The following is a 23,484-nucleotide window of genomic DNA, read 5'->3' as shown; positions in this document are numbered from 1 at the left end:
TGGCATTTTTAGGAAAGATGTAGATTCTCTTGAGATTGTGTGGAAATTTCGAAAATCTGTGCTTAGTGCAAATTCAGAAATTTCACCCAATTTACTTGAGGTTTTCCAGATCTGTTTCATGTGAACTTTTCAGCCTTATCACTGACTCTGAAATATAAATTACTGTAGCATATATCTCACCTTTGTACAACCAAATACATAAGGCATCCCGAGAAAATAAGCGTGGAACAAATGTACTTCAAGGGAACTATGTTTCCAACCTTATGTGCACAATCCCCAAAATAAAACAGATCTGAAAATAACTTACAAACAACAGATTTTGAATGGCTGGAAATATTCCATCTTAGTTCCTATTTACTTGTCAAATCACTCAACAAAATCTGCCCACTGTTATGTTAAATTGACATATAGAACCTATGCTAGAAACTACTCAATCAACACGAGTACATAAGCCGAAAATCAGATCTACAAGTGCACAAAGTTTGGACAGCAAAGTACACTTCATATATACAAAAAAAATTAAAATGAAGTTACAAGTATATACCAACAACTTATCAAAAGCTAGTACAAGATAGTTCTTCAAGCTTATTGCAACCTAGGACTGCATCCAAAGTCTAGCTAGGGCATGTACAATGAATATCAAAACCTAACTGGAAATCATGGCCTAGAAAAGCATCACACCAAGCTACCAAAGGTTCAACAAGCAGCTTGCACGAATGCCAACAATTCCACCCTATAGTCTCACTCCAAGCTCCACAAGCAAAGCACTTAAGTCTCCTCTGGGGTTTCCTTGCCTCAAACCATAGGTTCTATGTACACAAGCTACTCCTAGCGCTACTCCAAAGGCTCAATAGCAATCTAGCATCAACACCACTAAGCCCACCCTAGTTTTCCTCCAAGATTTCCTCACACAAGCTCCACAAGTAAAGCACTCTGGTTCTCGTCTTAAGTCCTTACATAAGGACTTTGAGTCTTTAAGCCTAGCACTTCAAGTCTTCTCTAGGTTCTACATCTTCCAAATCTTGTCACCTTTTTCCTTATATCAAGACAAGTGCAAAGACTAAGACAAGTTCATCTTCAAGATACACTGATCTAATGAGCTTTTACAACTCACTACAACTAAAAACACTCTTTTCCCTTTATATCATAGTTTTAAAACCAGAACTGGGTTTTGAACTGGGCCACCTATCTAGCTGGGATTTGAATTGGAATTGGGTCGAATAAGATGCAATGAACCAGACTCGAAAAAATACATAAAATAATTATTTTTAATTAAAAAAGTTAATTTTTTTCTAGATTTCAAACCATGCTTCCAGAGCATTAGAGACAAAATATGCAAAGTTTGCTCATCTATACACCATGTAAGGGTGAATATATCAAAATGGCACTGAATGCAATGCATATCAACAACAAAATAGATAACCGCATGCATAATAACCCCCCCCCCCCCAATATTGAATGGTGCCTTGATTGTCACAAAATAGACTACTCTCAAAAACAAGAAAATTCAGTAATACCATTATCATCCTTCTTATCAGATGATCCATCAAAAATTGCGGTGATGCCACCATCCTGCAAACTTGCAAAGTGAGGCATAAAATCAGTAACACTTGAGCAAACTTTCCCTTTTTAAAAGTAAGACCTGTCATTAGATCACACATTGAAAATAATAAAAATTAAAACTGAAAAGTGGAGATGGAGCAAGGTGTGAATGCTTTTGGTAACTGTCTATGATATGAATTAGAAATTGCCAAGTGGTACAAGTGGCCTCACAACATGAAGCTTCTACACTGATTTCTCCATGCATATGTGGTTCGCATACCATGAGACTATGGCTTTGTGAAACAAGTGTATTTTATATTTATTTCTAAACAAAGATTTGAAACCACAAGAAGTATATGTCATGCAATTCGGTCCTTGAATGCACAGATATCTTACATTTTGGTTTGGAATCTGGATGTGTACAGAGATTGTTGCAAAATATAATGGAAAATTATACAACTTTGATTGTAATTTTGGAGAAGTTTAGAGTACTTGGTTACAAGTGGTACCAGCTGATTCAGGCTGGTTTGTAGTGGTTAGTTACCAAACTGGCTGGTTTGGTACCTAACCAGTACAAATTGGTACCAGCCAGTTCACGCTGGTTTGTACTGGTTAGGTACCAAACTGGCTGGTTTGGTACTTAACCGGTACAAATTGGTTACCAGTTATATAACCGGTTATCGGTTGAGACCAGTTGTTTTTTAAAGCTATGCTTTATATAGAATAGGTCAAGAAGGTCAACAATAGTAATGTGGACTAAATCCACAAGCGATGTAATCCAATCCTCAAGATTAAGTATCGAAGTGAAGTGATCTGTTTCCAAGGTGGACACGTCAACAGAGGAGTCCACATGTGGTCCACTCTCCAAGCACAGGCTCCTTGTGTCCAGCATTGCCCGTCATAAGACTTGTCACTCTCTAAGACAAGCATCCAATGCTCTAGCACTCAACACATGTCTAGGTCCACAGACAACTCCAACCAATATGCCCTCAACCCAAATGTCTTCAAGTTGAGTGTTCATCCTTCTATGGCATACCAAGTGGTCCCAATGCTCCTAGATCAAAGTGCACTTGCTGTTAGTGCCCAGAGCTCCTCCTCCAAGGTAGATCCACCACCCATGAAAAATACCCCACATAAGAAAACAACTTCCTTAACTAGTGCACTACTCTAGCACCAAGTCCAAGGTCTAGCAACCAGCCATGGAAAGCGCTCCAAATGTCATCAACCCAAAAGTCTAAGATATAACTAAGGGGCCAAGGTTTCACCATGCACCCCACATCACGTGAAGGCATCTCTGGCATGGTGTGAACAATTTTGGAGCAATCCAGAACCTAATGTATTAGAGCTGATTTTCTAACCCCAGTAAATGATAAATAGTTTCCTAGCAATTTTCCTTGCTGCTCTAATTTATTTTTTCATCTTGTTGACCAAAATCTACCACTGAGATTTTAACCAGTAAATAAAAATTTAATTTCCAGCAGAAGCAAAAATTCAATCAGCAAATTTCATTAACAAACACATAAAAATTTGCCTTTCAAATCTGCTAGTTCATTTATAAAAATCTTCGGCATACAAAGGCTTTCTCTGCAGGGAAAATAAATGGCCATAGTGGAAAAATCACACACAACAAAACCTGGAAACTTCCACCTGAGAAATTTGCCTTTAGCCTTCAAAATTACAGCTACACAGTCTGCTGCCTGAGACTGTTTTCCACTTTCACACGCGCTACTACAGCTTCCTGAGATCAATCTACATCTCACACGTGTGCCTTCTTTGCTGCAAAATCACTTGCTGAATATTTCTGTGTCTTGCTGCTCCTTGTTTTCTCCTTTTGACTGCTGCACACTTGAGTGAATGTCCTTCTCCACTCAATCACTGAGATCCTCACTTGTTTCACTGTGTCTTGTGCTTAGTAATGTGTCTTCTCCCTTAGCCCAACCTTTTTTTATAAGTTTGATTTATGACTAAATCATCAACCCTAATTTCCAAAGTGATTGACGATTGAGATTAAATCTCAACTTCACTTGAGATCAATGGTTGTGATTTATCTATTTCGTTAATGCAATTAACCTTTGCATTGCAATTAACCTTTACTTTTCTCATAAAAAGAAACTACTTCAATAAATAAGGTAATTACTAAGGTTAAGAGGTAATTATTCGACTTCGACATGCCTTGACACTTAGGCTTGTGCCAAAGTACCCGCTTGAGTTACAAACATCAACACTCCCTCTTAGGAAGGAAGGTATTATGCACCACACCTAGCTTGCTCTATAAAACATAAACTTCACTTTCAACAAGGGATTGGTGAGAATGTCTGCAATCTGCTCAACCATGGAGATATATTGAAGCTTCACTGCCCCTTTTCGGATCCCATCTTTGATGAAGTGATACTTGACCTCAATATTTTTGGACCTCTCATTGAACACTGGATTCTTAGAGAGTTTGATACAACTCTGATTATCACTGGGTATCACTGTAGGCTCCAACTCTTGACCAAATAACCATGCAACCAACTTGCAAAGCCAAACGGCATCACAACTCACCATACTCACTGCCATATGCTCTGCCTCTGATGAATTATGTGCCAAGAAAGTTTGCTTTCTGCTGAATTAGGAAATCATTGTTGATCCAAAATTGAAGCAACACCTTGAGGTGCTCTTCCTATCTGTTGTACTCCCTACCCAATTTGAGTCTATATATTCTTGTAGCTTCATTCTATCTCCTCCAAGATGCCTTAGACCATCAATGTTATAAGGACCGATCTGGACCGGCCGGTTCAGATAGGTCCGACTGTTTTGAGGCAAAAACCAATTCGAACCAGTGACTTGAACTGTTTTTGTCTGGTTCAGTATGATAAAGCCACATAGAATGAAACAAGTGGGGCTTGTTTTGCTTTTGTAGTTTAATGTTTGACTTAGCTAGGCACTAGCCCAGAATAGGTGCCCAATATTCAAGCATATGGCTCTATTATTGCTTTGCATTTCATGGTAATGTTAAGTTCTTGAAGTAAAAGTGGCATTCTCCTTTATCTTTCATTTTCATCCTTTTACTTAAATTTTTAACATTACCATGAAATGACTTAGGATGTTTGAGAGTGGTTTTGACGTCATTGGATTTCATATGGAGAGTAAAATTTTAGATCTCACTCAAAATCCTGCAGACTTAACAGTTTTCCAGGATTTCGAGATTGGAGGGATTGCAATGCTACATTGGATTTTCTCATGTACGAGCTTATGGAACTAATATTTAATCATAAGCACCAGTCTTTTATGTACCTTGATGTTAATGGCATTGGTTGTTGAACTCTTCTATCATGAGCCTACTAAAAAAATACCCATCACTCAAACAAAATCTTGACTTGACATGCTATGATTTTTCTATTTTATTTTAATGCCTAGAGGGTGTTATTGATGATGAAGAGCCCAATATAGGCAATGTTTTGGATGATGTATAGGTATTTGCTGTAGCATAAGTTTTTTTGGATGCTAGAGGCCATGTGGAATTTGTTTGCTGAAGTATTTTCGATTTAGAGATGGATTGCACTTGGTGCTATTTTTTTTATGTGCAACCTTACATTCTATATAAATGAGTACTTTTGCTTATTAATGTATAAATGGTTTGGATTCATATGGATGCACATGAATAATTATGATTTTCTTTAAAATCTGAATATTTTATGTGTTTTTGGTTCACTGGTTTTTTGGTCCGGTTTTTTACCTGTTTCTGTACTGTTCTGACCAGTTCTCGATCCAAGGGGTCTACTGGTTCAATGATCGGTCCGATTCTGATAATGTAGACCATACTCCATTGTACCTCTCAAGTATCTCAACACATGCTTTGCTGCTACCCAATGTACCTTTTTTAGCTCCACCATGAATTGACTCAAAGTGTTCACATTAAAATAGATATTTGGCTTGGTTTGACCAAATACATCAAGGTCCTTATCTGTTGTCTTGACGATATGGGATGCACCAACTCTAAATATGAAGTCAAAGCCTTTTTCAGATTGGTGATCATCTAAGTTGCACGATACGGGGAAATGAGTACGAGTTTCCGAAATGGGTACGGGTACGAAACGTGACCCCCCCAAAGTTTGGAAACGGGGAAACGCAACGTGACCCCCCCAAAGTTTGGAAACGGGGAAACGCAATATATATATATATATATATATATATATATATATATATATATATCTTAGGACATTTAATAAATATGTGCAATCATAAAGCATACATGATACATTTTAATTTATTACATTATGTTTAAATTGTCCAATGTCAATGCATAAACTATAAGTCTCTAAATTTACATCAGATTCACGAATGAATGATCACATAATGAAAATAGCAATATCCAAAATCAGCCGTGAGAATTTTCTAATTTCTTGTCTCGTGCTTGATTGGGAGTCTCCTCCTGCATAGTCGAATGACCTTAGTGCTCTTGATTAAATACAAGTTCCATACGCTAGTACCCTAGGTGCTCTTGATTATTGGGAGTCTCCCCTGTATAGAGGGCTTGGTTCTCTTGATTAAATACAAGTTCCATACCCTTGTACATGATAAAATCCAATCGAAACATTGCAATCCCTCCAATTCTAAAATCTTGAAAAACAGATAAGTCTGCTAGTTTGTGAGTGGGATCTAGAATTCTACTTCCTCCAAACATCCCGAGTCATTTTAGTTTCATTATTTTACTTTAAGAATTTAACATTACCATGAACTGCATATCAACACTAGGGCCATAGGCTTGAACATTACGTTGCCCCACTCAAAAAATTTTGTTTCCAATCTTCAATAGCTCCCTCTATCACTCCTGAATTGGCAGGGAGTGAAAATAAAAAAATAAAAATGAAAAATCTATAAAAGAAACTGAAAAACAAGTCACTTTATCGCTGAAACGTGGCTGTATGACCTGGAAACCTGTTTCAAGCCGTACTGGGCCACGTTTCCCACATGTGAAACGTGGTGGTACGACTTGGAAGGTACGGCCTGAAACGCGTTTCAGGCCGTACCAAACCCGTTTTTGCGTTTTTGTTTCGTTTCAGCCCATAAACGCCCTTAGGACTAGCGTTTCCTGCAACATAGGTGATCATAGGTATAGCCATAGGTCTATAGTCCTCCATCCAGAATCTCATTAGGATCTCTATTGCATACTTCCTTGACCAAGGAAGATTTCACTTAACCTCTGCCATAGCTCTAACCCCAAGAAGTAATGCATCAACTCAATGTCCTTCATCTCAAACTATGTAGCCAAGTCTACCTTGCACCCCAATAATGAGCCCTCTGAACTTGTGAGAAACAAATCATCCACATACAATATCAAGATAAATGGACCATTTCCAACAATTATTATTTACAAGTTGGGATTTGTATCACTCTTGGTGAAAACCATGCTTAGTAAATACTCATCAATCCTTCAGTACCATGCCTTGGCTACCTGCTAGAGTTCTTATAAGGCCTTCAATTTGCACATTTGAGACTCTCTCCCATGTACCTCAAAACTTTGAGGGTTTTTGATATACACCTCTTCCTTAATCACCCTGTTGAGGCATGCTGTCTTGACATCCATCTGCTATATCCTCCACCTCATAACTAAAGGAATAGATAAAACAAATCTAATGGAAGTATATTTGGGGATTGGAGCAAATGTCTCCTCATCGTCCACTCCCTTTTTCTGGGAGAACCATCTCGCCACAAACCTCGCCTTGTACTTCTTTATGCTATCATATGCATCATGCTTGATTTTGAAGACCCATTTGGAACTCACAATTGACTTTCCCTCCAGTTAGGCACAATATACCAAACATCATTCCTCGTAATGGGGTTATACTCCTCCATCGTGGCATCCCTCCAAACATGTTGGTCTGCTTCCTTTTGAAAACTGGCAGGCTCCGAATCAATAATGTTGCTCATAAGTGCCACGTAATTTGGAAATTTCCTCAGAGGTCTACTTACCCTAAATGTGCTCCTAGGAGTCTGCACATGCTCATGAGCATCCCTCATTGACCGCTTAAACCATCAAGGTCCATCAAGGTCTCTTGACAAAACTTGTGGGAGGTGCTGATGACTCCCCTTCCTCACTCGAAGCCCAATCCCCTAAACTGGAAGTAGCTGATGAATGCCACTTATTCTTGGGAGCCTCCTACTCATCCTCTATCACTGGAAGTGGCTCACCAGACTTCGAGTATGTTAGGCCCACCTCGAAATTCACATCTCGTACTAACAATCATCTTTCTCCATACTAGAACGAAAAAGCTTGTGTGCCTTTGAAGTCTCACTATATCCCACAAATATGCCCTTCTCCACTACAGGTTGCAACTTTGCCCTCTTCTCTACAGGAACATGAATATACACTGGACAACCAAAGATGTGAAAGTGTCCTATCTGTAGCTTCACCACTGTGAATGCTTCCTTAGGAGTCTCGTCCACATGATCCCGTGAGAACTCCCATTCTAAACATAACCTGCTGTGTTACATGCCTTTGCCCAAAGAAACATAGGCAGATCTTGGTCATGAATCAGATTTTTATGCATTTTTCAGCCACCTTCTAGGGCTAACATCTAGGGTTTAATAGCTAATAATTGCATGTTCAGCCATTGAAAAATCGTTGTAATATTTTCCTTGGTTTATTCATTAAATAGATTTTCCTCCTCATGATCCAAAGTATATGCTTCAATTTACTTTGATGAGAATATCCCACGGCCAAGGATAGAATTTCTTTTATTGTGACTCCAAAATCTTATTTTAGCTTAGGAGCTTCTAGTCAAAGACCTATTAAGAACTAAGAAGTTTAATATTTCTCCAAAAAGGAAAATTGCTCAAAATACTCCTGGAGCCAAAGTCCTCTTAAAAAATTGATCTACCTCAGCCACAATGGTTAAGCCATGGCTCACGAATGCATTACCCCCATGGTCAATTCCTATTGTTCATGCCATTACCCTGTTAGGTGTTTGGCTTTTTTTTTTTTCGGGGTGGGGTGGGGTGGGGTGGGGGTGTGGGTGGGGCGGGGGGGGCAGGGAAGGGCTTTACCATCTTTTTGCAATATTTACAGTTTCCCAGGAGTTAAATTATACCTCCCAATCAACCCTCATAAATCCTGGATTTAAAAAAATGGGAGTGCAACTTTAAGTACTGACATAACATTTGGCCACTAATCCAAGGCTAGATGTAAGGCTTCTAAATTATTAAGTGAAATAAATCAAATACTTATAAATTATAAAAACAATGGAAAACTAACATGTCAAAATAGTACCTCTGATGCAGAACATGCTTCTTTCTTATGTCAATAGATTCTCTCATTCACATCGACTGCTCAAGTTACAGCTTAAAAATGACAAAACACTTAAAAGGGAGAGGAATCAAGAACTGGAGAACGAGTTACTGTAATTACATAGAAATGCAGTGCACTTTCTGTGAAGAAATGACAGATCTTGAATGTGTGAAAGTGCCCTCAAATTTGGGGTTTTTATATAAATCAAATATTTTGATGATATCCATGTTACTATTTGGCATGGAAGCCCTTGTTTAGGTTCTGGCACTCTCTAATCGTCCTTCCTAATATATTTCAGCCTGGCTGCCTAGGTTCTGTACAACGTCTCTGGATTCAAACTTCAAATTTAATTACTTTGGTATCAATAGCAACTGATGTTCTGAGATTAACTCACTGTATTCGTGTGTCCTATATATTCAGATTTCAGATGGACTTGTGATGATGTTACCTTCTCCTTTGAAAGATGTCTTTTTCTTAACTTACGCTTTCTTTTCTGAGGAATTAGGCTGTCCTTTATTACGATGAATACACACAATGCAATGCAATGTACAACTGGGGTTTATTTTCTGCTGTTGTAAGGCAGACCCTTGTGAGCTGTGCAGCACTGCTGTTTTGATTTTTTTTCCCTCTAGAGAGAAAAAAAAGTATTTTCATTCGATTTGAAAGAAAGATACATTTTAGAAACACTTGAAGCATTTAGAAAGAGTTTTTCGGGACATTGTATCGATCAAAGAAAAAAAATACATACCCATCATTGGATTGTCCAGAATTATTTGCAGATCATACAGACTGTATATTGTTTCGGGAGTCCAACCAGATAGGTCTGTGATCTGCAACAAACCTACTGTGTATTCAAAACTCGTATTTCCTTTATTGAGTCCATCTTTTTCTGAAAATATAAAAAACATACATATAAGAACATTCTGTAATCAAAACAGATCTGAAAAACATCTTTTCCTTCGAAAATTCTGGAAAAATCCTTGATTTGAAATGTGATGGATGAGAGATTGCCACTGATTGATTGTAGAGCTTCTTGATTGCTGTCCTGGTCCTCATAGGAAGACTGGCTGAGAGATTAGGATTTAGATGAGTTTGAAGTTTGAACTGGTGTTCCTGAAGAGTAACACCATCTTTGATATCAAACTGTGTCAATTCCTATTGGTCAATGCATTAACCCCCATGGTCAATTCCTATTGTTCATGCCATTACCCTGTTAGTAGTTTGGCTTTTTTTTTTTTTGGGGGGGGGGGGGAGGGCTTTACCATCTTTTTGCAATATTTACAGTTTCCCAGGAGTTAAATTATACCTCCCAATCAACCCTCATAAATCCTGGATTTAAAAAAATGGGAATGCAACTTTAAGTACTGACATAACATTTGGCCACTAATCCAAGGCTAGATGTAAGGCTTCTAAATTATTAAGTGAAATAAATCAAATACTTATAAATTATAAAAACAATGGAAAACTAACATGTTAAAATAGTACCTCTGATGCAGAACATGCTTCTTTCTTATGTCGATAGATTCTCTCCTTATTCACATCGACTGCTCAAGTTACAGCTTAAAAATGACAAAACACTTAAAAGGGAGAGGAATCAAGAACTGGAGAACGAGTTACTGTAATTACATAGAAATGCAGTGCACTTTCTGTGAAGAAATGACAGATCTTGAATGTGTGAAAGTGCCCTCAAATTTGGGGTTTTTATATAAATCAAATATTTTGATGATATCCATGTTACTATTTGGCATGGAAGCCCTTGTTTAGGTTCTGGCACTCTCTAATCGTCCTTCCTAATATATTTCAGCCTGGCTGCCTAGGTTCTGTACAACGTCTCTGGATTCAAACCTCAAATTTAATTACATTGGTATCAATAGCAACTGATGTTCTGAGATTAACTCACTGTATTGGTGTGTTCTATATATTCAGATTTCAGATGGACTTGTGATGATGTTACCTTCTCCTTTGAAAGATGTCTTTTTCTTAACTTACACTTTCTCTTCTGAGGAATTAGGCTGTCCTTTATTACGATGAATACACAGAATGCAATGCAATGTACAACTGGGGTTTATTTGCTGCTGTTGTAAGGCAGACCCTTGTGAGCTGTGCAGCACTGCTGTTTTGATTTTTTTTCCCTCTAGATAGAAAAAAAGTATTTTCGTTTGATTTGAAAGAAAGATACATTTTAGAAACACTTGAAGCATTTAGAAAGAGTTTTTCGGGACATTGTATCGATCAAAGAAAAAAAATACATACCCATCATTGGATTGTCCAGAATTATATGCAGATCATACACCCTGTATATTGTTTCGGGAGTCTAACCAGATAGGTCTGTGATCTGCAACAAACCTACTGTGTATTCAAAACTTGTACTTCCTTTATTGAGTCCATCTTTTTCTGAAAATATAAAAAACATACATATAAGAACTTTCTGTAATCAAAACAGATCTGAAAAACATCTTTTCCTTCGAAAATTCTGGAAAAACCCTTGATTTGAAATGTGATGGATGAGAGATTGCCACTGATTGATTGTAGAGCTTCTTCATTGCTGTCCTGGTCCTCATAGGAAGACTGGCTGAGAGATTAGGATTTAGATGAGTTTGAAGTTTGAACCGGTGTTCCTGAAGAGTAACACCATCTTTGATATCAAACTGTGTCCTTGTACCTTCAATCATCTTTAATCCTTCCTTGGACATGAGATCTGCTTCCTTGTTGAGCTCTCTATATACATGATCAAAAGAAACTGAGTTAAATACAGATAGAGAGTTAAATTCATCTCAGATTAGGTTTAATATTAAGTTTGCTATTATGCTTTTTCCTATCATCGATTTGATGACAATCTGAGGGTTCTCCAAATACTGTATTTTTGGAATTCCCTGTTGAGTTGCCACTTTTAGAAGTATTTAATGTTGGATCCTTGTCCTAATCGAGCTTTGAATCTGATAAAGTGAGCGTCACTTATGTGAATAATGCCTTAATCTCACTCTTTCTTGGGTTACCTTGACTAGATTCATCCAAGAACACCTAGGCTACAGATTTGTCCATTGTGGGTGTTAGAAAACCAGTAAGGCAGAAAGATTTTCTTATATTGATAATTACTTGTGATATTCTTGTAGTCTTATTAACTTTTTTTATGTTCTTTTATCTTCTTTTCATCAAGCAATCGTCAAATCAAAACAAGAAGATCAACGACATCAGATGTAGGCACTCAGCCAAGGCTAAAACCCCTTTATAAGGGAAAACCCAGTCAAACTCTTCCACTAGTAAATCAAATTGAGATAGACCAAGACCTTAGACTTGACCAAAAGACCTTACTCACTCCACCAAGTCAGCCCTCAGACTGTCCTTCCAAACTCCAAAGATCAACTACAACAATATTGCATCAAAGACAGAATTTCGGCCCTATTGCAGCCCTCCAACTTCGTCCTTCTTGCAGCTCCAGAATTTTGCACGTGTGGATCACAAGAGAGAGAAATTGGTCTGCAGACTTCTTCGCTAGGGTTTTTCTCCTTCTTCCTTGAATTTCACACCTCTTTTCTTCTCCAGCAACTGCAAATCGAACTTCTTGTGTATGTCTCTGAATGAGGTCAAGTAGCTGCTTATTTATAGTTGTTTTTGGCTCCAATTTGAGGCCGACTTGGTGGAAGAGACCTAAAGGACCTAATATACATCAAAATAAATTTATTTCTTGATAGATAAAACCCAAGAAGAGTCATTTACATGATGACAAAGACAGGGACTCTTGACATAAACCTTAGAAGCCTGCAATGGAAGCTTTGACATATTAATCATTGACCCAAGCATGAAACTCATGTTTTAATAAGTCAGTTTCTTTTATAATATTTTTTTTCTTTCTTTTGACAAATACATTACATCATGACTCAAATACAATTATGAAGACCGACACTAGCTATATTTTTCAACACTCCCTCTTAACTAGGGAGGTATTCATAATTACATATATACAGAGGTACATGGAAGATCTTTAAATGATTTGTTCTATGAAGAGTCATAGCACACACAATGCTACAAATTAGATACTTGACTAGGCTACTCTAATCGGGTGGGACTAAGGTGTACTCAAGCTTTAGCCACTCTGGGTACCATCAGACTTTTAAGCTCTAACACCAACCCAAGGATCTAGGTGCGTATCCAAGGTCGGAGGTCCAAGACCAATGCCACCCTCCCTACTTCAGGATCTAGACATCAACACATAGGCCAAACATATGTCCTCCCAAGCATCTTCTTGCCCCATGATGCTTTACCTCTCCAAATCAACTAAATCAGATATATCCACCAATCGAAACATGCTTTGAATGTTCAATTTTTTACGGAGAGATTTTGCACAATCACAACCCCAATCAGTAATAAACCTTCAAATATATATACAAGTAAACACAAACCTTTGGGGTCCTCAATCATCCTGATGCTACTTGTATCATCATCAAGCTATCCAAATACAACTTGTTGGAAGCTTTCTTCTTTCATTTCTTCAACAACACCAAAAACAACCACAATACTTCTCAAGTCTTTTGTTTGCAACTTCATGAATCATGAACATCTTTCATTGATTCTTTCTCCAAGGTATTTACTATGACTATTATAACTCAACAACTTCCTTTTTTTGGAGAGACTTCATCTTTCAAGGCTTTATTTGGTCATCTTGATCATCATCATTCTTATAGCTTTCCTTCATCATGCTCATTATCATCTTTAGTTATGAACATCTTCAACGTCTTGAAGATTATGTACTTGCAAAACTTTAATAACAAGTACAACCAAATACAAATATACAGAAGCATGAAGTCAACTATAAGTATATCAAAATCACGTCATTACAATGGAAGCATCAAAACGTTCAAGCTTTAAACATCAAATACCTAAACCTAGTTAGTTTCATTAACAACAAGGGTTACATCTTTTATATTCTAGACTTCAACATCTTGCTAGGGTTTTGTCATAAACTGCCTTTGAAACATAAATCCTTAGATATCAACAACTCAATCAAGAATCCAATTATAGTACTATCTAAGGTTTCAATAATATGCTTTTAGAATTTTATGACAGATTCTACTAAGGTTTTGTTATATACCATAGATTTCATTAATAAAACTAAATCACCAATAATCAAGTTAGCATGCTCGTATATACATATCTAGGGTTTTATTAATATGCACTAGCATCTCACATCATTATGTACTAGGTTAACCCAAGATGCAAACATCAAGACATCAAAATTAGATATACAATAATTTAATTAGGCTAGGGTTTCGTTCATACAAAAAAATATATGCCTAGGATTTCTTTCCTAGGATCTTACTATAACTATTGCAAGGGTTTTATTCATAAAGACTAATTCACCAAACCTTAAAAATCTAGGGTTTCATTATATAACCTAGACATTAACAACAAACCCTAAAGAACTAGCGTTTTTATCAATGTTGCGAACATCGTGATTAGGATTAAATCGACGAGGATTCAAATCGGAAAAAATCGTAAAAATCGGTAAAAATCAATAAAAAATTGTCAAACACATTTTTTTTTTCAATTTTTTTAATATCTAAAGCATCCACAACATAAAATAAATGCATTGCCACATAAATATGAAAAGAGAACTAATATATAAGACGTGTAATATCATGTCTAGTGCTACATCACACATAGCAATGAATTATGTCTTGAATATTAAGTCCCGAGTCCCAACCTAGCCACAAAATATCAACAAAAAATATAATAATGTATCTCGTATCATGAGTCATAATGTCATATACAATGAAATGAACCCAATAACTAATACCACTGATTTCCTCTGCTTCTCTTGCCAGAAAATGTAACAACTTTCCCTCTAGATGAAGGCGGCGGTGGGGCTGACAGTGAACTTTGCTGTGCTCTAAAAGCTGAAGAACTAGGAGCTATATGAGGTAGACCACGTCATCTACTAGTGACAGGGGTAGGTGGTGTCACCTCCTCCTCTTGTTGCTTCTCCTCCTCCTCCTTCTCCTCCACCCCCTCCACTACCTCTTGCTCTAACCAGTTAGGGGCTGACTCCATTATAGGCCTCTCGGTCTCAACCCTCCATGCAACAGTGGTGTCAATCCCATCCAATGAGATGGCCTCCACATCAGGTGTCCTCTCAAGTTGCCTCACCCACAATAAAAAATTGTAGTAGACATAGACCATGGCATTATATCGCTGGGACTCCAACTTGTACAAGGGTCATAAATAAATTAATTATAAATAATAAATAATAAATAATTATAAAAAATATTATTTAATGAATTCAAAAAATTAATTGGAATATTTTAACCTGTTGCGCTTCTTAGTGTGTATTTTTTCAAATACACTCCAGTTGCGTTCGCATCTTGAGGAGATACATGTTTGGATGAGCACTTGAATGGCAAGCCTTTGGTGATTGGGTACTCTGCCACCATAGCTTCTCCACCATGCATCTACAATAAATAAGATAAACATAAGAAAAAACTGAAATTTGAAAGTTGAAGCAAAGTATGAACTTGAAGAGACAAAGAATTTTGAAACAAACTAAAACTTACCTGGCATTTTAGTTTTCCTATCATGGATAGCCATGTCAAAGTTAAATGTGCCACCTGCCATCCTGTATATCTCTATTTCTTTGGAGATTTTAGCACATTCTTCTGCAGATGGCACCATCTTTTGAACACAAGTGAAGAATCCATCCATGACCTCAACATCAAATAAGAAACCACATGAGTAAGAAAATGCGGGGTTCAAGTAGATCCCTGCAGCATGAATGGGACGATAGAGTGTATTGTTTCATCGCTCATCAATCACTTCCCATATGAGTTGTTTCTCAAACCCCTCATCCCCCTTATCATCATAGTAGCTGCGAATGGATTCTTTGGCCCTATCCATGGCCTCATACAAGTAGCCCATTGCAGACTTGTTTCCATCAACTAATTGAAGAACCTTTACCAAAGGTTCAATAATGCTACACACCTCCTGCACTCCTGCCCAGAAGCTTTCCTGGTATGAAACTAACCTGCATATGGCCTCTCCCTCTGGTTTGCGGCTATATGACAAAGCACGTCACTCCTCTGAAAGAAACATTCTCTTCACATCCCACATAGAGTTGAAGAGGGATTGAAGAGATATGAAACTAGTAGCAAACCATGTAATGGCAGGGCACACCAACTTCTTGTTGTTGGTGAATGTTCTCATCAGATGAAGCACAAATTTATGAATATATATAAATTTGTAATGCTTTTTGATGATTCAAAAATATCCTTGACAAAAGGAAATTTTCCTATGTCCTCCAACATCAAATCAATGCAGTGTGCAGCACAGGGTGTCCAAAATAAGTTAGGATGCCTCTCCATAAGTATCTTGCCAGCAACAACATAATTTGTAACATTGTCCGTTATGACTTGGACAACATGTTGTGGACCCACCTCTTGAATGAACATGTCCAACAAATCACATAATAATTGTGCATCTTTGATATGTGCACAAATTTCATAAACATTGTCTTCTTGGGACAATTAACCAATAAGTTAATAAGGCTTCTACCCTTTTGATTAGTCCAACCATTGACATCACAGTGCATCTTGTGTATGCCCATGATCCCCTAAACTCCTCCAATCTCTTAGTATAGTCAACCTTTTCATTCTGAAGAATGCGCCCTTTAAAGTCATCATATGAAGGGGCTTTGTACCTTGGGCCAACAATAGCAATAACATCAATTGTGGGCTGGAAAAATGGATTGTTCTTGGCAATGTTGAAAGGAATATCACTCCAAAGAAGAAACTTGCCCAACAACTTGTCAGCTTCTTCCTTCTCCCTTTTTTAAGAACTGACGTGATAGATGGTTGTGGACCAGGTATGGTTCTAGGAACAAAAAATGGTGACGTAGCTATGGGGTTGGGTGTAGATGGTGTAGATGGTGAAGAAGAACCAGTACCACTCTCACGGTCACCTCCCAATCCTGCCACTCCACCCCCTGCCATTTGACTCTTCAGAGCTGCCTTGGACAATTTGGTTGTCTCTATTTCTTCTAATGATTTGAGGGCTATTCGGATGATTTCTGGATTTGTATTTGAACAAGGCCCTACCTCACAGAAGATAAGTCAGTCAAATTTCGGTTGATGTTTCCACAGAAGATGCCATCTCCAAGTTATATTTTGTCAATCTAAGAAGGTTACCAATCTAATTCAAACATTATATGGTTGCTGTGATATTTGAGAATAATGTAGCATAATAGAGTTGAGTGATTTTCAGGTTGACTTCAGAATGAGCCAGAGCCTGAATATATACACGAGTGACTTGTGAATGAGACTGATATTTTGGAATAGGATGTGTGCCCCCTAGGCTTGTGCCTGCATTCAATTCCTGGAGTTTCAGAATGTAGTTTTATCTTCAATAATTATTTAAAAAAAGGTGCACTATTTCTCAAAATATAAATATCTTTTACTAAGTTGCATGATACAGGGAAACGGGTATGCATTTTCAAAACGGAAACACACTAATTTGGAAATGAATCATTATGAATAAATGAACAAGAATATTTAAATGACAAACATAAATGACAAGCAATGTTCCACCATCGCTTATATTGGAATCCTCAACATTAGTATCACAATTTGCCTCTACCTCAATTCTCTAGGGACATCAGTCAACACCACTCAATTTTGATGAAACTACCTAATGCAAGCTTTAAAATATGGTACAAAAAGCTTAACATGCTCAGTCAATGAATTTTGTTTGAGTGAAGGGTACAGTTTTGCTAAGGCCACAACAGAGGAGTCCAACAATCAATATCACTGACATCAAGGTGCATAAAGGACTTGGTGCTTCGATTAATTGCCAATACAATACTCTCGTACATGATAAAATCTAATGAAAATGCTACAATCCTGAAAACTGTTTAGTCTGCTGAATTTTGGATGGGATATGAAATTCTACTTACCTCATATGTAGTCTGATGAGGTTGGAACTTGGAACTGCTCTCAAACATCTTGAAACACTCTGAAACATCAAAACATAAATGTATATCTTTTACTAAGTTTGCATGATACAGGGAAACAGGTATGCATTTCCAAAATGGAAACACACTAATTTGGAAATAAATCATTATGGATAAATGAGCAAGAATATGTAAATGACAAACATAAAAGACAAGCAATGTTCCACCATTGCTTATATTGGAATCATCATCATTAATATCACAATTTTCCTCTACCTCAATGCTCTAGGGACATCAGTGAACACCACCCAATTTTGATGAAACTATGTAATGCAAGCTTTAAAATACATTACAAAAAGCTTAACATGCTTAGTCAGTGATTTTTGTTCGAGTGAAGGGTACATTTTTGTTAAGGCCACAACAGAGGAGTCCAACAATCAATATCACTGACATCAAGGTGCATAAAGGGCTTGGTGCCTCAAGTAACTGCCAATCCCGTACCCTCATACATGATAAAGTCTAATGAAATGCTAGAATCCTGGAATCCTGAAAACTGTTTAGGCTGTTGAATTTTGAATGGGATATGAAATTCTACTTTCCTCATATGCAGTCCAATGAGGTTGGAACCACTCTCAAACATCCTGAAGCAATTAACAATAATGTTAAAAATTCAACTAAAAGGATGAAAAGGAAAGATAAAGGGAAATGCCACTTTTACTACCATTAATTGCAAACATTTGGTGCAAACTGAGAGTGAAGCTGTCTTTTAAAGAAAAAATTCTGGTCTTAAAGGTTTCTAGAAGTCTCTTTCATTCATTTAGTAACCTCTAGTTAGGCATTAAAACCAAAAATGTGGGTCCAAACAATTAGATCAAGGCAAAATCACACGAATTTCATTTGGAGATGCATTGTACAGGCGCTGAAAATGCATTTAACACATGTGAAACACATTTCATACAAACTGAAATGCGTGTCCGTGTTTCAATAGGGAAACACGGCTGGTACAGAGGGGTAGACATAAATTTTTTAAGAACATTGCTGACTTATATTATGGATATAATATGTCGGAATCCAAAGTCTTCTGCTACACAAACTGTGAAAGCCTTTTCCAAGAAGCCAAATGGAAGTTCACTTAGTAAACCATTCTCCAAAACATATGCTGCTATTAGAGGGAACTTAGTAATTTTTTCCAGAATGCTGACCATACTTTTTGTTCTTGTACCTAGAACTATTTTAATCTTTGGAAGATTATGTTGATCTGCAAAAACTGGTTGTAAAATAAATGGACATATTTTTTTCATAAGATTAACATAAAGAACTATGCTGATGGAAGTTTGATCTAATCAAGAGCAATGCGTGCCATTTATATTCGAAAGTGATGCATTTGTACTTAAACTCGTTTTTGTTGTTTTGGGATTTTTTCAGATTTCAATGAGGTGTTTTTACCGGTATCAAGGAATTTTGAGGATGAGCTGGTTGGTGGGCACCTTGAAAATCCTATTCAAGTTGAAGAGAGTTTTATCAACATCAACGGACTTGATGATGCTGAGTTTTCAAATTTTTTGTCTAAACCTGAGTCTGTTGAACAGATTATAGCTAGTGTTGCTGATGCAGGTGTCTCTAAATGGCAGTTGAAAGGAAAACGTAATGCTAGACATCTGAATAAGAAAAACTCTGAGAATACAAATGAAAAGAATTTGGTTGAGATGGATGTTACATGCAGTGCACCTATGCATGTGGTATCATCTGAAGACAAGCTTAAAGTAAATAAGGAGCTCGGGACCAAGAAAGTTATTGGAAGCAATTCAGCAGAACCTGAAGAATCAAAAATAATTGAGGGACAATTAACCTATAGTTCTGTTTTAGATGGTTGTGTAAGAGATGATTCTAATCAAAGCAATATTACAACCTGTGTTGATGAAAGGCAACAGAGATTTGGGACTTCACTACTAAGAAAAAAGGGAAAGGTTTGAGATATACAAAACCAAGAAATATTAGAAGATCAGCATATTCTGGAATCAAAACTTGATATCTCTCGGAATGAAGACTCCCGAGCTGCGTTTCCATCATCGTGGAATAGCAGTAGACATGAAAATCAATGGATAGGTCAGATAGACAGAAGACAGGCACTCTGGCAAAAGCCTGCAAAAGGATTTCATTCTGAGTCTTTTCCAGGGGTGGCGTGCAAAGTTCCAAAGTCTATAGATAGAATGCAATTCAGACAGCCTGATCCATTTGGAATCTCAAAGTTCTCACAGGCAGCAGAAGGTGCTTCAATAGCAGCACCATTATTTGACGTAGACATTGATGTACAAGCAAGTTATCAAGGGGAGCATGTTCCTTTACTTTATTTGATGAGTAGATTAAATGGGAAGGCCATTATAGGATATCCCATCACAGTTGAGACGTTGGAAGATGGTTTCTCTGATATTCTTCTTGCAGGCAATGGTTACCTAAATGATTCAGCAATGCAATCATATGATGTTGATAAAGTTGAAGGTGGAGCGCTTCAACCTGTCTGGCAAACTGCAAGGAGAACTGCCATGCAGCGTACCCCTCGATCTTGTTCCTTGTTGGAGAATGGAGATTCCATTTCATCACAATATTTAACTAATGGGAATAGACAGCCATTGGGTAAGACAGTTTATCCAGGTCTTCTTAGTCATAAAATTCGATACATCAGGAAGAACCTCTCCCATACACGGTGCCCTACATTAGATAAAAAATTACAAAAGAAGTTCTTGAAAAAAGTTGGATTACCGTCTCAGAAGACGAGGACATTGTCTTCAATAGCTGTTGAACATAAATTCAGGAAAGAGAGCAGTGAATCTACCCATCCATTAAAACTTGCTCAAATGCCTGTAGTTAGTTGTATACCGGTCAAGCTTATATTTAGTAGAATTAAGGAAGCTGTTGGCAGCACATCAAAATCAGGGAAGCCAATGTTGTCTTGCAGTGGCTCAGATGAGGAGAAACCAATGTAGACATCATGCTCTTTGGTATACAATCTTGACTTTTGTTCAGGGCATGAAAGATGGTACCAATTTGTCAAATCCTCGTTTGTCCCTTCTGTACCTCTATTTGCAGATAACGGGTCTATATTATGCACATGAAGCAGTAACTTTTTGCCTCTGAATTTAGCAGGCACTTAGATGTGGAGGTCAGGGTTTGGCATTGTGGAAAACATTTGTCTTTGAGAGTAACAGTCCTTCAATCGAAAATTCTTTATTCAACTCAGGCATGAATGAAAGTGAAGAATAGAATGACATGGAAAGTGTGGAAAATATTTTCTGAAAATGGAATCATGTGAATCATGCCTGAGACAAATAGGCTTGTTCATTTTGATTACAGGCTTCATTCTTCTTGTCATGTTGTGATTTCATGAAATATTTAATCTTACGAGAGAGTTCTTTGTATTTCAATATTAGATTTTGATATCTCTGCACTCGAGAAATTATAATATCTCTTATAGTTCTGCATTCCTTGTCGCGATGCTTGTGCATATTGTAATTCTCCAGTGTGGCACTCAAAAGGAGTGGGATGTCAGTCTTGACAGATCAAGCTTTCTCAGCATGGTTTCTCTGGAGTTGGAGAAAGCATCCGATGTCAATTTTATTATCTTCAGTAGTCTAATCTCTTTCTTAATAGTTAATTGTCATTACAGTCATTTCTTCCCTTTTATTCAATTATAGTCTTTTTCATTAATCACCATTTTATTACTTCTGAGTTGATAGCACATAATTTGCAATATCAATCCCTTTTGAGTGCAGGATCTGGGTATCTGGTTGCTGTGGTTGCTCTGGCATTTTCATAACGTTGCCAATTGATTAGAATTTAACTTCGTTTGTATGATCATTAACTAGCCTGTGAACTAAGTATATGATCTCCCTATGCCAGAAAGAACCTGGAAATGGTCTGCTATGATAATTATGGATAACCTTCCGCTCTTTTCTACTCTAGGAGAAAAGGGATAATCTTTCCTACAAGAGAAGGTTTCTAGAAACTTATTCAGGAATATGCAAACAGCTCTTGGAAACCTCAAACTACTATTCATGTTTTCTAAAGACTGTCCACTTATTTGCATCGGATGGATAAACTTTTGCAGTTGAACATTGTTATCTTTCAGACATTTGATTGTGTAAGCACTTTATATGCATCATGGAAATGAGCATAAATTTGTCCCATGATATAATCCAATTTTCATCTTGGTAATGATGGTGTATCTGATTATCAACTTTCCAAACTAACTAGATATATTATTGAAAGTGTGCATGCACATGTGGCTGCCATAAACAGGCTTATTGAGATTTAAACATAATTCAAGTTGCATATTTTGTGCTACTCCAGAGCTCAGTGCAACCATGGAGCATTTAGATGATTCCATTCTATCAGGAGATGATACAGCATTGGTTCTGTGCTTTTCCTAAGCATAACAATGCGATGACAAATTTTCATGAAGAAATGAAAAGGTATATGCAGTTCATCTTTCTGATGGATTAAGATGATTATCTAAGATAAAGAAGTCCTGTTAAATTTGTTTTTAGAATGCACAATTTATCAAATTGATTTTAACTAGGCTTTGTAAGTGTGCTTGGATATGGTTTCACCAAAGCATGATACAACATCTTCTCATTGAGTAGCCACAAGCATGACACAATCAAGTTTCAAACTTTGAAGTATTCGTAATAACAAAGAATTACTTTTATGAATGGTTGTGGAGTTTAAGTTGGAAACTCGTATATGTATATGTGAGGAGGATAAACATAATCCATTGTACACAGAGGCAGCAGGGGATTTATGCACTGGGGTTATGGCCATCCTTGGCAGGGTGGCATGCTAGCATGTATGGGCAGTATAACACTAGCGTAGAAGTATGGCTGACATCTGTGCGTTGTGCTGATGTTATAGCCTGATCTGAGCGTGAGAGGGTACACCTTGCAGGCATACAATGTGCATACAGGGCTATCTCCCCTACAGCTCCATGTGTAAGATGGGTTGTATTTATCCTTGGCCATGTACATTTATGATAGAACAATAATATGCATGTACTATATAGTATATATAGTATTTATTCTTGGCCATGTACATTTATGCTTTTGATGGAACATTAATATGCATGTAGTATATATATATATATATATATTTTCCAAATTGATTATTGATTGAAGTGGCTTTGTATTTGATGCCTCAAATATTAGTTGGAACTTCAAAGGTCAAAATTTTCTCATCATTTGTATATGGTGAAGTACAAAATTTTCTCATCATTTGTATGTAGTGAAAGTAACATAGTGAACTTACAACGGAAGTCTTATTGGAATGAGGAAGTTGTGACGCAATGAGATGGGGGTTTTGTCAGGTTGAGGATGATAATGGCATCCAGGTCAAGTGAGGGTGGGGTGGCAAGGGCGAGGGGAAAGGGTTTTGTGCAAGTTGGTAGTCGCAATTTCGAAGTTTGGGGCAATAAGCAGGACATAATTCAAAGAAAATCAGTTTTTAAAAAATCACCAGGCTGAAAGTATTTTTAAGAGAGCATAGAATCCAAGACTGAAAATATTGATGGAGCAGACTGAAAATGAGATGAATTTGATGGCATCCAAGGGGTGGTTTACTCCAAGGTTTTGTGGAAGTTGGTAGTCTCAATTTCAAAGTCTGGGGCAATGAGCAGGGCGGAATTAAAAAAAATCAGTTTTTAAAACATCAGCAGGCTGAAAAGCTTCATAACAAAGCATAGAACCCA

General features: G+C 37.2%; 1 protein-coding gene across 1 annotated transcript in view; it reads left to right on the top strand.

The window, feature by feature from the left end:
• LOC149252560 (uncharacterized) overlaps window positions 1–20,731 on the top strand; it is a 76,315-nt gene extending 55,584 nt beyond the window's left edge. Inside the window, exons 3-4 of the mRNA XM_089454185.1 lie at window positions 19,173–19,714; window positions 19,859–20,731. Of these exons, the coding sequence (XP_089310311.1) occupies window positions 19,173–19,714; window positions 19,859–20,731 (1,415 nt within the window). The remainder of the gene's footprint in view (window positions 1–19,172; window positions 19,715–19,858) is intronic.
• Window positions 20,732–23,484: the final 2,753 nt, after the last annotated feature.

Source organism: Pinus tabuliformis, chromosome 7 (genome assembly GCF_031772625.1).
Source record: "Pinus tabuliformis cultivar Carrire ecotype Pingquan chromosome 7, CPIR1, whole genome shotgun sequence".
Classification (NCBI taxonomy): Eukaryota; Viridiplantae; Streptophyta; class Pinopsida; order Pinales; family Pinaceae; genus Pinus; species Pinus tabuliformis.
Note: the sequence above shows the minus strand (reverse complement) of the source record. Positions and strands in the feature narration are given on the sequence as shown.